The sequence below is a fragment of the Helianthus annuus genome, chromosome 17 (genome assembly GCF_002127325.2).
Source record: "Helianthus annuus cultivar XRQ/B chromosome 17, HanXRQr2.0-SUNRISE, whole genome shotgun sequence".
NCBI classification, from domain to species: domain Eukaryota; kingdom Viridiplantae; phylum Streptophyta; class Magnoliopsida; order Asterales; family Asteraceae; genus Helianthus; species Helianthus annuus.
The window spans coordinates 19,144,781-19,161,987 of NC_035449.2; the positions used below are offsets into that span (position 1 = coordinate 19,144,781).

The 17,207-nt window shown below is 36.6% G+C and overlaps 1 protein-coding gene across 1 annotated transcript; it reads right to left on the reverse strand.

The window, feature by feature from the left end:
- Positions 1-5,938: 5,938 nt before the first annotated feature.
- Positions 5,939-16,654, reverse strand: LOC110923978. Its single transcript, XM_035986161.1, has 3 exons — positions 16,353-16,654; positions 15,584-16,166; positions 5,939-5,965 (listed from the first exon to the last, which is right to left on the reverse strand). The coding sequence occupies exons 1-3, from the start codon at positions 16,652-16,654 to the stop codon at positions 5,939-5,941; spliced, it is 912 nt and encodes a 303-aa protein (XP_035842054.1).
- Positions 16,655-17,207: the final 553 nt, after the last annotated feature.

Here is a 17,207-nt window from a genome sequence, read left to right on the forward strand (position 1 = left end):
TTAAATCGGGTAAAAGGTTTGAGTATAATACCACTAGGTTATTGCCCCCGTGTAATACACGGGGTGAATCATAATTATAATATGAAATAAAAAAATATGTTCATAATATGATCTAAGTATATATAATATAGAGTAATATGCAGACCAAATACGAAATAAATATTGAACTTTGTATAGCCATTCATAATAATAATAATATGATCTGTTATTTGTTTTAGGATTTGTCACAGGAACTTAAAATTTTGTACCACTACTAATATTTATTGTGACATTTTCTGGTTCAAAGGTAACATGTCTGATTTTATTTGATAATAGATTATTCTGACGGGTTAATGTTGGCATAATATTATATTTTCTACCATCCAAATATAGTTTCCTCACTTTCGCTATCATTAACATTAACATTAATATAAGGTATGCTCGTATTCAAAGATATAAACCAATATGAATTGTACGAAATAATAACTTTTATCACAATTAGTAAGGAAACCAATAAAAACTATTGATAATGTAATATGTCCCATACCATTTGAAATGTCTGAAAAGGGACTTCTAGACAGATAAAAGTAATGTAAATGAATTGACAAAACCTGAATCAATAAAACCGATTAACTATAGTTAAGAAAATACTATGTATAGTTTAACACTTTACATGTACAATTGAACCAATGAAACATATATATATATATATATATATATATAAGTGAGAAAAATAAAAATAAAGACATGAGACACCATACGACATATAAGTAAATCTAAATTTAAAAAAAAAAGTTATGACATTCCGAATGTGAAGATACCTTTCACAAACCTCTACATCTTAGTTACAATAGGAAAAAATATGTATGTTAAGAGTTTACCTTGTTTTAAAACACATATCTAACTTATCTAAAAATACATGATGTTTTCTATGTACCATAGATAATATGCATATTACTTATTTGATATGGTAAAGTTATCTAAAAAACATGATGTTTTCTATATGACATAGATAATATGCATAGCATATAAAGAGTAAAAAACATACCTAGTATTTAGAATGAAGTGGAGTTTAATTCTAAATATTTGATGTAATATATTGAATATTAAATCATGATTTTTTATATTCTTGACAAATCTTTAATTATCACAAAAATCTAATTTAATTCTAGAAGGAAAGTAAAACTTATGAAATTGATTAAATGGTTACTAATTTTATGGATTTTTGTTTAATAATTTCAAATCAAAATTAAATCCACAAATTATAGATCTTATGTACCTTACATCGTTACCTCTAGTCGTTCACATCCATTATCCATCCTTTTTTTCATGTGTACGTATATTGTGATTAATAAATTTGATATGATAACTAAAGAGTTTTTTAATTTTCTAATATTTATGTGTATACATAGAGTATTGCAAATAAAAGGAATGTGCCAATTTCTATTGGATATTTTTAAAACATAAATAAAATTTTCAAAAGATTTTGGAACCAAAAGAACGAAAAGTTAAGAGGAGATGTAAGGATATGATTGGTATTTAACTTCACTAAGAAAGACCGTCTTATGATAAAACTAAAATGCATAAGCAATAATAAGAGATAAAATGTTATTATATTTTCTTAAATTATCATAATAAGAGATAATTTAAATCCATAAATTTAAAATCTATCAATAAATTATTGATGCCCTCATTGAATGACATGTGTCCCAAATTAGGTTTCTTTTATTATATAGTATAGATGTGTAGTGTTAACGTAGTCGTTTTATGTTATGTGGCAGTCCAGTCAGCAATAAGGTATTATGGGGCGTTTTTCTAAAGTAGGTGTAGTGGTCATGGGGCATTATGTTAAAAAAAAGTGTAAATAAAATTAAATAAAAAACATCAAAAATACTTTATTGGGCATTATGTATAAACCTGCATGTGATTGGCCAATTCAAAGTTCTCTCCGACGCGGAATAAAAAACGCTCAAACACAATTTTGGTAAAAAAAAACGCCCACAGGGGCGGAGATGAGGGCGTGGAGGGGCGTTCTCGAACCAAAAAACGTCCAGAAACTTCACCACTAAGAATGGTCTAAAAGTAATCTTAATCGGGTAAAAGGTTTGAGCTTTTATCTGTATAAAAGTATATTCTTAATAAAGTAATCATAATCAAGTAAAAGGTTTGAGCTTTTATATGTATAAAAGTAATCTTAATCTTAAAGTGACTCATTATGTGGATTTGTGGGTTTACCTTTTCATCCGAAACAAAGTTAAAGTAAATGTTTATAATGTATCAAAATCATAAGTCGATCATGCTCTTTATTTTTAAAATCCAGGACGTTATTTATGTCTCTTTAAAAGAATGATTTAATATTGGATTTTAATGAATAACTATTTTATAATTTACAGGTTATGTAGAGTAAGTAAGGATTAGCGATGCAACTTATTATCCGTTAGAGCCAATATTTATCTTTACGTAGAGTTGCTTTGCTTGTTACAATTTAATGCGATTACTAGCAAGGGTGAGAAATTGGGTCTAATTGACAAAGTTATTGGAGATAAGATGTTGTTTCCCTTAAAATCAAGGGTTCGAGCCCCGTTAAAGAAAAAATTAGTATAATTTAAGTCGTTTAAAAAATTAATTACTAGCTGGTCTTGCAGATGTATTGAAAACACAAAAGAATGGGAAGAGGGGGCTAACAAGCCCACATGGACTATAGGATGCTTGTCATTGCTTGTATGACATCGTGTCACATTAGTTTTTTAATATCACTCATTTATAAGAGGAGAAAACCTCATTTTGGCATTTGTCCTTGTAGTTATTCATACATTTTTTTAAATGAGTACATCGTTTATGTTAGAAGTTCATGAATAATTTATTTATTTTATTAGAAGTATTATTTTTTTAACGTGATGTAAATAAATATGATATAATTCAAAGTATTAGATAATGCAAAATTTAATAAATATAAATTGTTTATATTTTTTATTCAAAATAACCTATTGGCTATTGCATAATCACATTAATTTATTGAATTTTCTTTTCTTTTTTTAACTAATGACACTCACAGACTCACATCCCTTCTTATGGTCCATCACTCCATTGTCCATAGATGAACGCCCAAAAATAAATTAAAAAAAAACTTTCTCAATACGTATCCTTTTCTCAAGAACAAGTGAACAACAGAACAATATGCCACATTCATACTCGAGCTTTGTATAGAGGGTATGGTACCAAATCACAAATGAACACATGTCATAGGGACAGTGGCGAATCCAGAGTTTTTTGTGAGGGGGTGCACAAAAATGGGTTGACTCAAATCTAGTCGGGTTGGAACAGTTCAACTTAGATTAAGTGGGTCAAAATGGGTCGGCGAATGATGATTCACACTTATTGATTTAACGATATCATGAAACTATTTGTACTTGTTAGACTTAATGATACGATGAATCTACAATAATGTATTTTGATGGAGCTTAAACATGTACAATAAACAAATGTAATTGTGTATCAATTAACTAACATGTGAACATATGCTTCATTATTAATACATTAATACAAAATGCTATGTCGAGTTATTTAAAGTCCTAACTTAAACTTAAGGGTCTGTTTTATAAGTTATATCCAAATAAAGGGGTTCATGTGTAACTTTAATAGAATTTAGCGTAAAGTGCCGACAAATTGCTAAAGACTTATTAAATGTCAACATCATTTTCTCTCTCTATTTTATCTTTTAGACTTCATCTTCTTCACAAATTAACTCCTTTTCCATTAAAACTTCAGGCAAAGCTCAATGCCATCTCTCCTTGCAAATAAACATCAACTTCTTTTTTTATCTCTCGTTTGTGTTTGTCATGGGTGCCTTCCAAGTATTTTCAAAGGTGCCTGCCTAAAAAAACCTCAAAAATACCGAACATTTTCTACTACTGAGATATATCTCAGGGGGTGCCTCGGCACCCCCTCGGTAACTCGTAAATCCGCCCCTGCATAGGGACCACACCACACTCCAAGCTGGCGTCCACATCACACGAGTGCATCCAGAAGGTTCTAGAACCTTCTGGAAGAAATTGTCTGGTGACAAGGAAGATGCTCTGCAGACAAAAAGGACACCATGTGGCACCAATAGTGAGACGCCAACAACGCTTGCAAGACCCTGGGAGGACAGGACGACAACCGGTACAAGCGAGTGCCCAGCTGGAACGAATAATTGCGCGCCACGTCACCTCAGCGACTGACAACGTCAGAGGGGACAAAAAGGATATTCCTCCTGGTCGGACAGCTGGCAGGTCCCTATTCTCCGGCTATAAATAGAAGACTCCACCTCTAGGTTTAAGGATTCGATTTCTTACTCTCTTACTCTTAACACACACTTATCCTCAAAACAAATACTTATTCTCACGCTGGAGGGTGATCACAAGGAGAACCCCCATCTTCTCCTCCTTGTGGCGAGTCACCGGTGTTGTTGTTTTGCAGGACATTTCTATGAGATCAGTTTTATGGCGAGTGAAAGATAGAGACTGAACCACCCTTCACGAGACGACCGACTGGGATAATCTAGTATTAACCAGTATTTCATCATTGGCGCCCACCGCATTTTTACAACCATTTTCATCTTTTTTCTTTTCAAAAACACTCTTCAATGGCTGAACCAAACTCCTCTTTTCAAATCGACGGAGAAGACTCTCCGTTTGGCCTGGAAGCGAACAACACACACGTCCAAAGCCACCAAAGGGACGAGCACGTCGGTGGAGAGTTCACGGATGCCCGAGTCGCTAATGTCTTTGGTAGTGCTACTCGAGTAACCCAACAGACGAATCCCGGTGCTCCAACCGCAAGCACGATCAACACAACTTTTCCTTCACTACCGGAAGGGGAAACACCGGCTTCATGGTGTGCTAATTCCCAGGCAGTACTTAACATGGCGTACGCAAAAATGTTCGCACAAGCGCAGTTCCCGATACAAAGACCAGTGCAGCAAGTGCATGTACAACACTCATCGCAACACCCATCCCAAAGGGCTTCAGCACTTCACCGAGAGTCCACATACGACACTGAAGCCCACTAGCAGCACCATCCAAGAGATAACTATCAGCATACCAACAATACACGCAACACGCATTGCAATACCAGAATTCCCAACAATTCTCATCTTAAACGACCTAGCGCGTGCACGCAAGTACGTGAACGACTGGGTCCGCACAGGATGGAAAAAGAATTTGAAGGTATGTCAGATGAATATGACCCGTCTTACCAGGAGGGAGACATTACGAGTGTGTTTAGTATACTCCCACCAAACCATGAAGCATACAAACCTTGCGCACCCGCGGGGTATAATCCAGCAGCAGAGTACGATTTCACTTTGAGTTACCGCCCACAAGGCGTAGCTGAGAAGTCCAAGTTTATCAGGGAAATAGCCATGACCCCACTCGAGAAAACGAAACTGTCGCATAATGTTGGGTAGTACAACGGGCTCACAAACCCAGATGATCATATCCAAGTGTTCACAAGTGCAGGAGTCGTAGGAGGATGGTCACTTCCAACATGGTGTCATTTGTTTGTCCAAACCTTTGTGGGCGCAGCACACACATAGTTTGACAGCTTACCATCTGGAAAGATTAAATCATGGATGGATTTCCAAGAGAAGTTCCTGTCGCATTTTAGCCAACATCATAGATATACCAGAGACCCGCCAGATGTTCTGAATATCTGGCGCAAAGAAAATGAAGGCATTGAAGACTTTATTACAAGGTATAACAAGGAATGTGTCACATCGGGGCGTGGCACTGAGCGAAACAGATTGTCCAAGAGAATCTATAACAACTATTAATGACAATATATTTAACGTTAATGTCCCATACCACCAACATATAAAGTAAAAACAGTCATTACAGATAGCGTGTCTCATAAACAAATAAACTGTTCCAACAACTCCGATTTCTTATTCGATGGGTTTCTAAACTTCCTACTTGATTCATCAAAGCAAGCTTAGCATCCTATCAACCTGCCACATACGTTAAAATAAGGTCAATACATAAAATGTAAAGGTGAGTACACAAGTTTGCATAGCATATAGTATTAGCGAAAAGCGTTTACGCATAACCAGCATGTATCACGTAACAGGCGAAGCATGAAACTATCTAACTATGTTCACACTTAACCACAAGACTACGTTGTAGAGTATGCGCGACACATGTCCAGCGGACACGTGAAGTAAAGTGATGTGATCCCTAGCAACCCTGTCCACGACAGGTGCTGAGTCCAAACTATAGTACTATCGTTGCTAGAGGCGGTAGAGTGTAACACTGTCTAAGCATAGTAACAAGAATTCAAAGTACACGTATAACATGCGGGAGCGGTTAGCGTTATAAAGCATTTGCGTTGTGTGTTGTTGTGTTTTGATAGAGAACGTATGTAACACCCAAAAGTGCGTTAAAAGAAAATGGGTTCGAGTATACTCACAGTATGTGTTTAACAATTAAACACAACCTTTATTGGATTGAAGGGAATGCGTTGGAGTTAGCCTGAGCATATAACAGTAGCGTAAGCGTTGAACAGTGCGTAACAAAGTGTCGGATGTGTTAGGTGTCGAATGGCGACTCAAACGGATGAATACCCATTCGATCGGATGGTCATCCGAGCAGATGACCGTTCAAACGGATGGCCATTCGAGTGAGATGTGGGTGTTTGTAAATCATTTCAAGAACTTTTGAAGTTTTCGTTGTAGTATTTAAACAACGTAGAGCATGGATGCCAAGTCATCCGGTCGGATGGTCATCCGGACGGATGGCCATTCGATCGGATGGCTATTCGATCGAGAAATTTATGGTTTGAAGTTTAACTAAATCGTTTGAACAAGGAATAGTATAAAGGTTAGACCCCTGGTCAAATGGTCATTCGATCGGATGGTCATCCGATCGGATGATCATTTGAGTGGGTAACCTGTTGTTTTGTAAACTTTGTAAAATTTCTAAGTAAAAGTTCTAAGTTTTAACGGAGACGGCACGACGACGTGTCAAACAACGGAAACACACCAAGGTCCATCTCAGTCGATCGGATGGGATTCACCCCATTCGATCGAGTTCACTGTTTTTTATGGAGTTCCATGTCTGACCCGTTTATCGGTCATCTTTCCGGTGGAAATCCATTTTTAAACCGGTTCTCAACTAGAGAATGAGTAGAGAGCCTGAATGAGTCTAGATTCCATCGGTTTTGAGTAAAAAGTGAAGAAAAGTTGAAGGAAGTTTGATAACAGTTGAAAATGTTGAGATCTTGTTGAGATTTGTGTTGAATAGTGTGGAAATCCTTTAGATCTGAACCAATCTTGATGAGATGACGTCACACAACAGTTTGCATAAGTAACTGAGTGAGAACCACCTTCAAGGAGTCTAAATCAGGTGATTTCAAGAAGAAAGTGTGTGATTTCAGTGGAGGAGATGATGAAGAAGTGTGTAGTGATGAAGATTGTACAAGATTTAGGGAGAAATACTTACGAAATAGACTTGAATTGAGGGAAAGAGTGCCAGAAAGTGACTTGGGAGCGTTTGGTCGGATGGAGCTGTCAAATAAGTGAAAGGGACGTGTACGACGGGTATTTATAGGGTGAGAGGAAAGTTAAGGCGGTGGAGTAGTGCGAGGTGTCGAATGGGTGTCTGGTCGGATGGCCATCCGATCGGATGGTCATCCGGACGGATGTCCATTAGGTCGGATGTCCATTCAGACAGCCGTGTTATGCGAGTTAGTTTTCCAGCTTTCGTTTCGTGTGTTAAGCGTTGCGTTGCGTTTAAGCGAGTTGCGAGTAAGCGTTGCGTTAAGGTAACCACATAACATTAAACAAGTTGTCACACAAATAACACATATAATAACTAAGATGCATAAAAGTAAATCTGCATTTCGAGTTTGCGTTGCGATAGCGTTTAGTCTAACAAGCGATGTAATATGCGATAAAATGCGCTTAAATAGTATGCGTTAAATGCGATAACTGCGTTTTGAATAAGCGTTTGTGAATGCGTTGTAAAAAATAGTTTAAAATAGTCAACGTATAGCGATAATCAGAATCTCGAGAGTACAAGTAATTAAGCAAGAAATGTGTCATCTGTCATTTCTTATTATAATGACCCGAAAGGTCGGGTTGTTAAAGAATGTCTAGAAATCGGTAATGTTGGTGATGAAATCATGCGTGCTATCAAAAATGATGATCTGATACGAAGAGTGAGAGGAAGAGAGGGAGGTCCAAAGGATTGGGAGACCTTCATTGAGGCAGCTAAAATCATTGCGCAAACAGAGAAACAACTGACCTGCGATGAAAGTCGTCAGTACAATTATAGCTAGCACACCAATAAAAGGCGTAACAAAAAAGGGCGAGTCCCCACATGGAAAGCGTCTTGCTATAATGTTGCTATAATGAGAAGATTCAATCTTCAGTAGACGCGCGAGCAACCATCAATCTGATTGGATACCGAAAAGGGATCAAACAAGATAACAGAGAGAGGCAGTGGATACCCCTCACCAAAACTCCATCTGAAGTGTTAACTACTGAGAACCACCAGTTCAAAGCCGCACAACAAATGCACAACAAAAAGGGGCAAGACCCGAATCTTTTTTGCGACTACCACAAAGATTCAGGACACCTGATTGCATAAGCTTGAGGCAACAAATAGAAAGAGCCCTAAAAAGCGGTAGACTGACGCATTTGGTGTCCGTACTTGCTTAGTGATTGTATAATTAGCGTATGTCATATCATAGTTTGTATTACGAACATGTGCATGAAAATCACATGGTAAAATATTTGTGACAACTTGTACGCTTGCTATTTGCTAGATACGTGTAGGACTTGCGTTCATTACCTAAAACCCCTTAATATTCTTGGTAACCATAATAGGACGTGGTTGACCATCCTAGCTCGCATACCCTAATCTGCCGAGCTAATCTAAGGTGAGTTCACACATTTACTAAAGCATGCATTCTCAGGTTTGGGAACTACACTATCCCTGGATTTAGGGACCACCTTATATTCCTGGATTGGAATACTACTAATTAAATATCGTAGTTTACATTTCATGTCTTTAGCATACTAAACGAAAATCTATCTGAAAGTCCCTACACATTATACCGATTAGTTGCCGGGTTTGGCAAACGGGCGTGAACTATTGACCTTGACTTTTTATCAATGACGATGGACATTGATACTGGGCACAACAACATACTACAGTCAAGTAATGTATTTAGGTTAGCTACCCCTCACATGTTTTCATAAACTAATGTATTTAAACAAACTTACTTTTATAATAAAACTGAAACTGTGAACTCGCCAACCTTTATTGACACACTTGTGCATGCTTTGCAGGACGTTAGGTACAGCTTGGGAGCTTGCAGCATTGGAGTGTCGTGCCTGCGTTAAACTGTTGGTTTTGATTTTTATTAAACATGTGGTTTTTAAATAATGTCTGGATTTTAACATATTGCTTCTGTTGATTTAACTAGTAGAAAAATAGTTTTTTAGGCTTTTTGTGAATGTATTTTGGGTGGTTCATCTTATAAAACCGCCCAGAATCTTTATTAATTTTATTTACTATAAAACCGCCCAGAGTATATGTAAAAGCGCCCAAAAATCCTTTTTTATTATTTTTGATTGTTTATTGAAACATTTTTGGGCGGTTAACACTACAAAATCGCCTAGAATATGTGTAAAAGCGCCCAAAAAACGTTTTATCATTTTTTATCGTTTACTTTAGGATAATTTACAACAAACTACCTACGAATCTTACTCTCCACCTCCCACTTTTAATCAAAATATCAAAATCAGGTGCCCTAATTTCTTCTTCTCATCATTTTCTTTTTCTCTGTTCAATCATCCTCCATCAATATCAAGGTATAGTTACATATATTTATCATTCATATCTATACATGTATATATATGTATATATATTGTTGATTTATAATATATTAATTGGTTATATTTTTGTTATTTGTAGATATAGCTGAATTATTCTGACCTTTTTTGTTCTTCATTCAAAGAAGTAAAGGTAAAAAAAGTTATATTCATGTATTCTATTTTTATAAGATTATTTATATGCATGTATTACGGGTGTTCATGGTTTGGTTTAAAACCGTGAAACAACCCAAACTGTGAAACTAAACCGTTAGTAGCGGGCTGGTTTTAAATTTCAACAGTTTGGATTTTGATTCTCATAAACCGTTACTAATGGTTTCGATCACGATTTGACCTAAAAACCGTCAAAACCGGACCGTGAAGACCCCTAGCATGTTGGATATTTTTGTGCGAGTGTGTGTGCATATATGAATACCTATGCATTTGAAGATAACCTTGTAGGGTATACCCGTCCAAAATTTATCTAATAGAGATAAATTTTGGATTGTCCCCGTTGGGACTGCTTTTTGAATATTCTATCTCATTAGGACATGTGTACATTTAGCGTGTTGACTATTTAAGGAAAGAATCAACAGTTGTTTCCCTACTCCTTCGGGTTTGCGGTTTATCTGCATACTTGGGGAGTTAAGGGGAAACGCTGCCGATTTTTTTCTTAAATAGTTAACTCGTTAAAATGTATACATATGAGATAGAATATTAAAAAAGTGGGTTAGGATCCACCGCCTTGGAGTACCTATTAACAACTTGTACATAAACTGAATATCACTTATTTTATTATTTTAATTTTCAGATGGAAGATAGAGAATATTGGATGTACAAAAGTGGGCGTCCTTCTGAAATATATACGCAAGGCGTTTTTACTTTTCTTAGGGTTGCTGAAGCTCATTGAAGAAATGTTGGCTCTAAATGGATTTGGTGTCCTTGTATGATTTGTAAAACCTTTCAAAAAACCGAAAATATTAGAGATATAGAATATCATTTGCTTGCAAAGGGTTTTATGCCTAGTTACACTTGTTGGTCAAAGCATGGGGAATCACGGGTTGACGGTGCCACGACATCGGTTAATTTAGACAATGAGGATGTAACACCCCAAAAACGTTAACTAGGCATAAGATAAGTTAAAGAAATTTATTTAAAAAAAAATATTATTTGGGCATAAGTTAGAATGTAATAATAAAAGGGCGGTGTTTAAATTAAATAAGTAATTGAAATAGGGGGACTAAAGATGTAATTGGTTAAAACTAATTACAATAAAATGATAAAAGATAAAAACCCACACACAGATCGTGTGTGTGGGTGTCTGCTCGATCGAACAAGAGCCAGGGGAAACCCTAGCTTCACCAATCCTACCAAGAAATCAGTAAAGATTCAAAGGAATTGAAAGCACAATCAGGAAATTTCAAGCTCTTAACTTGTTCCTTGCAAGAGTAAGTTCAATTTCATGAATTAACAAATTGTAGGAAGGGGGTTTATATCAAATCTTGATTGCATGTTATGAAATTTATAAAAATTAAGTTAAGATTATGATATAGAATCAGAATTATGTCCGATTTCTAGCAATTTTATTGTTAATAGCCAAGACCCAAGTTGATGAGAAATTACTAGGGTTAGAATGATCAAGTTTTGGTATGTGTGTGTGTGTGTTGTTGAAGAATAACCTTGTTTATGATATGAAATCACTAGAAAATATGATATGGAGTAAAGCTTAATTGATTGTTGTTGAATGATTGAAGTAATTAGCTTAGAAATATATGTTAGTTAGATGAGTAAATGTCCCGAAAATGCGAAACCCGCCATGTGTTTGATGAAATGCTTGAATGAACAACTATGTGTAATTTAGAAAATAAAAGAGAGAGATTTCGGGTATTAAACGAATGAATGTATGTGTTGATATAGGCATAAAAGAAGAAGGTTCAAGCTCTAAAAAGTCGGAAGGCCCTCAGGATCGAGGTATGTTCCGTTGCATACAAACCTTTGTTAAATTCTCTTTTTGCTTAACTTGATGTAGAACTATCCTTGTATGACAATCGTGGTAAATAGCAAGTAAATAACGAATCCTTTGTGGATTTGGGTATGCCAACGAAAGTTGTGTTAAGCTATACATTTTGACCGATTTAAATTAAATCGTGTCAAGTAGAGATGAATGCCATCCGTTTGAACGGGTAGCTTCGAATGCCATAATGAATGTTGAAAGCTTAATCCGTTATGCGGATAGAATGAAGAGTAATGTTGAAAGCAAATAACCCAACTAAACGGGTCGAACGTGTATGCTTAACTCTCAATGAGAGTGTTTATGCCAAACCCAATTAAACGGGTCGAACGTGTATGCTTAACTCTCAATGAGAGTGTTTATGCCAAACCCAATTAAACGGGTCGAACGTGTATGCTTAACTCTCAATGAGAGTGTTTATGCTAAACCCAATTATTTGAGTAGTCGAATGCGTAAAAAGAATGAAGGTTCTTGTATGGATGGAGTTAAAACGAAAGAATTATGATTTAATAAATGTGATAACTAACTCTTAACATTTGGTTGTTAATGTAGGTAAAACTCCACTTTAGGCGATTTGGAGATATGGAGCGAGCACGTGTCCATGCCTTATTATACCAAGCGCTTCCGCTAGTTATATGCACACTTTTGGGTCCATGTTTTGTTATTTTGTTTAACCTTGTTAGAAGTCATATACTTAAAAACTTGTTGTCTTCGTTTTGGGAAGTTTAAAGTTAAAATGGGTTGTAGATTGTCGTTAGTTTATTATGTTAAAAACAGGGGGGCATGTTCGTTTTACGAACGGGTCATGCCCAATTTTCGTAAGAATTTTGTTATGTATCAAATTTGGTATTTTGATGTCTTTAAATTATTTTTGTAAGTAAATTATTATTATTATGGAAAAGCGGACCTTACAAGTTGGTATCAGAGCCTAGGTTTGAGGGATTCGAGCTTTAACGTAATGCTTGAACTCAAACCGACGGCTCATTTGAAAGTGTGCTCGCTCCAAGATCGCCAACGAGGTAACATTTAAGTTATAAACAACATTGCTAGGGTGTTTATTATGTGTGTGATGAAATTAGTAAGCTAGATATGGGGAAATTTAATGAGAAGTTCCAGGAGCTGTAGAGTCGAAACGAAATGGAAAGAAACGAACAAAAAAATGCCCAAGACCAATCTGCAGCGTTTTTGCATAACGAAGGGCCGTCGCCGACGGGTTACCCTCCCGTCGCCGACGCCACCCTACTACCCGACGCCTTAACCGTCTGCCGACGGGATAACCTGACCGACGCCCGTTTGCAAAGCCCGTTGCCGACGGGTTAGTAAGCCGTCGCCGACGGCTTGTGTAATCCAGCCCACAAAAATTTTAGAATTTTCCAAATTTTAATAAACAGTATTTTCCGGGAGCCGGATTCACGGTTCTGTCGAGTCATTATGGGGCAAATTAAGTATGTACGGAATAAGTAAATAATGACAATGGTATAAAACCATTAAACGTTGAACGAAATATATGCAAGGGCATGAAACAAACGACGAACGTATGAAGTAAAGCTCGAAATGTAAGAATGTGAATAAAGTAAAGCCGGACTTATGAATTATGATGTATTGAAAGTTTGCGTTAATGATGAATGTAAATGCTGTTTTATAGATGGCTGATGTAAGAAACGTTAATGAAGATGATGACACGAAAGAATGATGAAAGCTGAAAAAGCGAGTAAGTTTTAGCATATATAAGAATGCGAACGAAGTAATTATGGATTAATGAACTATGATGTATTGAAGCTTATGAATTATGATTTAAGTTCCCATCCTTCTCAGGAATGCCCGTTTTATGCTCTTGTCAAGCTATTAGAAGATATAATAAGCTATGTAAAGTTATGTAGATCGTTGACAAAAAAAAAATTATAAAAGTCGAATGTTACTTATGGAATGACATGAAATGAATGATAAATGTATAAAGTGGAGTTGGAATTCGTATGAAAATTTGGATGAAAGTATGCTTTGCTAGAGTTAGGCATTAGAGACTTGTACCTTGTACATGAATGGTGTAATGCTTATGTGTACCGAGACTAAAACGATTATTTTCAAAAGAGAAAGAAGAAAAATTATTACGATGGCATTCAGACGAGGGTATAAATGATGGGAAATTAAGACATGTGGCAGATTCACTTCAATGGAAGAATTTTGATAGGAAATATCCAGAATTTAGTAATGAGGTTAGAAACATAAGGTTTGGGCTTAGTTCTGACGGAATCAATACTTTCAGAAATGCTAGCAGTCGTCACAGTACGTGGCCGGTTCTTCTTTGCATTTATAATCTTCCACCATGGCTATGCATGAAACGAAAATACATAATGATGTCGTTGTTGATTCCAGGTCCGAAACAACCTGGTAATAAGATTGATGTTTATCTGTCCCCTTTGATCGATGATCTAAATCTTCTATGGAATACTGGTGCAAATGTGTATGATGCTTATAAGAAGGAATATTTTAGATTGAGTGCCATGATTTTTTGCACCATAAATGATTTCCCAGCGTATGGAAATTTGTCCGGATACACTACCAAAGGTAAAAAAGCTTGTCCAGTTTGTGAAGCCGATACAAGTTCGGTGTATTTAAACAACTGCAGAAAGATGGTATACATGGGACACCGAAGATTCCTTCCGCATGGTCATAGTTATCGGAATAACATGACGAACTTTAATGGAAATACTGTTAGGATCGGAGGCTGTCATGATTGTGTTTGTTTGTATAATTTGTACATTAAGTGAATATGAAATAATGTAAAGTGCAGCGGAAATGAATAATAGCTTTGTAAACACAATCAAAGAGGAAAATAGTTTGATAAACAAATGCTTCACATTGAGTCGAATGATTGAATTACAAAGCAAATGATTACAAGCATGCTTACAAAACTAAACTCCCCCTCAGCCTGATGCTCCAAGGTTGATTGCACAAGATGAAAGGATTAGACATGAGGAGAAGAACTCGCTCAGTCAATCAAATGTAACAGTACAGGGTACTGTTGCATTTATAGGCAATCCAAACCACTGAGGCATCTCAGCTGACGTCACCATGAAAGTGACATCTAACAAACTAACAAACTCTAACATCTGACCTATACAAACACTGCTATGCTAACTACTGATATTACAATACATTACATAAGATGAACAAAACTGCTGCTGCATCCTTCCACTGCTATGAACCCAGCAGTACTTGTCATGATCAGCAGTGCTTGACTCAAGGCAGTAGATTGGGCAGCAGGGCTTTAGTTCTTCATCAGTCTTTGACTAGATCAGTAGTTTCCAGAATCAGCAGTTGTTGATAAGGGCAGTACTTGAAGCATATCAGATGTTGGAGCCACAGTCAAGGGGAAAGATTAGTGTAATCAGCTGCTTATGACTAATCCACTGTGGTGATCCGGTTTTGGCTTTTATTATATGTTCCTCTGGTAGGGTTCAATCCCAACAATCTCCCCCCGAAACAGATAATGCCAAAACCCTTCATTATTCTAGATTTTTATTTCTCATCAAAAGTTCCCTAGCTTGTCTTTTAAACTCTTCTTCAAAGTCCTTGGAACTTGAGTCATCCTCATCCCTGCACAGTGAAAGTTCAAGGAGATCCTGCAAATCTTCAACACCAAGACCTAGTACTTCTTTCCTTGATATGTACTTTACTTCGCCATTAGATCTGACCAGGGTTAATACGTGGGTCTTTTGATCAGACATCCACTTTAGTACTTTTGAACCCAATGGGTTTCTCGGGAGAGATTTATTTTCTGATGCGTTTGGAGATGATGGTCTTGTGAAAAGTTGTAAGCTTTCAGACATTTTGTTGAAGGCCATTTCAATGACATTAATTGCTGCAGCTATGTCTTCTGTAGTCTCTTTTTCAATCTGCTCTTGTCTCTTTTGTTGATCTGGCTCAATGTCTGATATTTCTGCTGAGTCATTTGGTGATGCAGGTTTGGTTAATACCTTTTTGGCAAGGTCTTGGAGCTTTGCTGATCTATCTTCTTTTAGATCCATTTTCTTGATGGCATCAGTGAAGTACTCAGCTTTCTTTCCTTTATCTTGTTCACTAGTCAACAGTTTTCCTTTTTCTTGATTTTTCTCAAGGATAGGGTTATCTGCTGATGTGAACAGTGACTTAAGAGCATCAATCTGCTGTTCTAGCTTTTTGTAGTCAGGATTCTTTGGAGTGTTTGAAACAGTTATCCTCCTTTTCTTAAGCCTTTCATAAGCTTCATCGGTATATTGCTTTGTCCATTTTGCTATAGCTTCAGCAGTGTCTACCTTAGCATCAATCAGCTCCTGTTTCTTTCTTTTGTACTCAGATGTTAGGTCAGCAATGAGCTTTTTGTATTTGTTCCAATTTGGAGCAGTCTTCTTCTTTCTTGGATCATTTTTAATCTTTTCAATTCTGTCTGCCTCATGCTTTAAAGCAACTATTGGCCATTCTTCAAATTGGTTTTCTTCAGCAGGATAGAATTTTTCTTTCATGATATACTCAAGATATTCTTTTCTCAATTTATTTCGTTTTTCTTTCTTTTCTTTGTCTAGATCTTGTGCATAATCTCCCATCTGCTTGACTTTTGTGAGCAAGAATTCCAATTTTTCAGCAATGGCTTCGTCACTTTGACCTTCACATTTAATTTTGGCTCTTTTCTTAGCCTGCCTTGCTTTGAGATCGAGGTATTCATCCACACTTTCTGGAACTATGAAGCCCATGAGAGAAGGGAATCTTCTTGTTGATGGATCATCTTCAGTGTAAAATTGTCTCATCTCATTTTTCACATCTTCCAGTTCCATCGGATATTTTGCAGCATTTGGATCATATTTGTCCTCATTTGCCTGAGTAATTTTTCTTTTTCTGGTGTAAAGCTTTGTTGGTTGTGATGAAGAAATATTGAGAGCAGTGGTGGATGGTTGACTAACAGCTGTTGAAACAACAGGTGTTTCAACCACTGTTGTCATTACAACTACTGATGTGTCAGTAGGTGTCTTCTGCTTTTGAGCAGGGGTTAAAATGGTAGTGGTTTGAGTGGTGGAAAGTGTCTGACTAATAGCAGTTGAAACAACTGGTGTTTCAACCACTGTTGTCATTACAACTGATGTTATAACGTCTGTTGTCTTCTGCTTTTTGGCAGGAGGTGATGATGGGGTGGCAGTTTTTGTTGGTGAGTTTGGTTTTGGTAGTGGTGTGATCATAGATGATAATGATGGTAGAGCAGTGGTGTGTGGTGGTGTGTGGTGATGTGGTGTGTGTTGATACATCAGCTTTGGTTTGACTATCTTTTTCAGGTTCAATGTATATACCATCTTCAATTCCCTTTTTGTTCCACTTAATCTTCTCCCCCTTTTT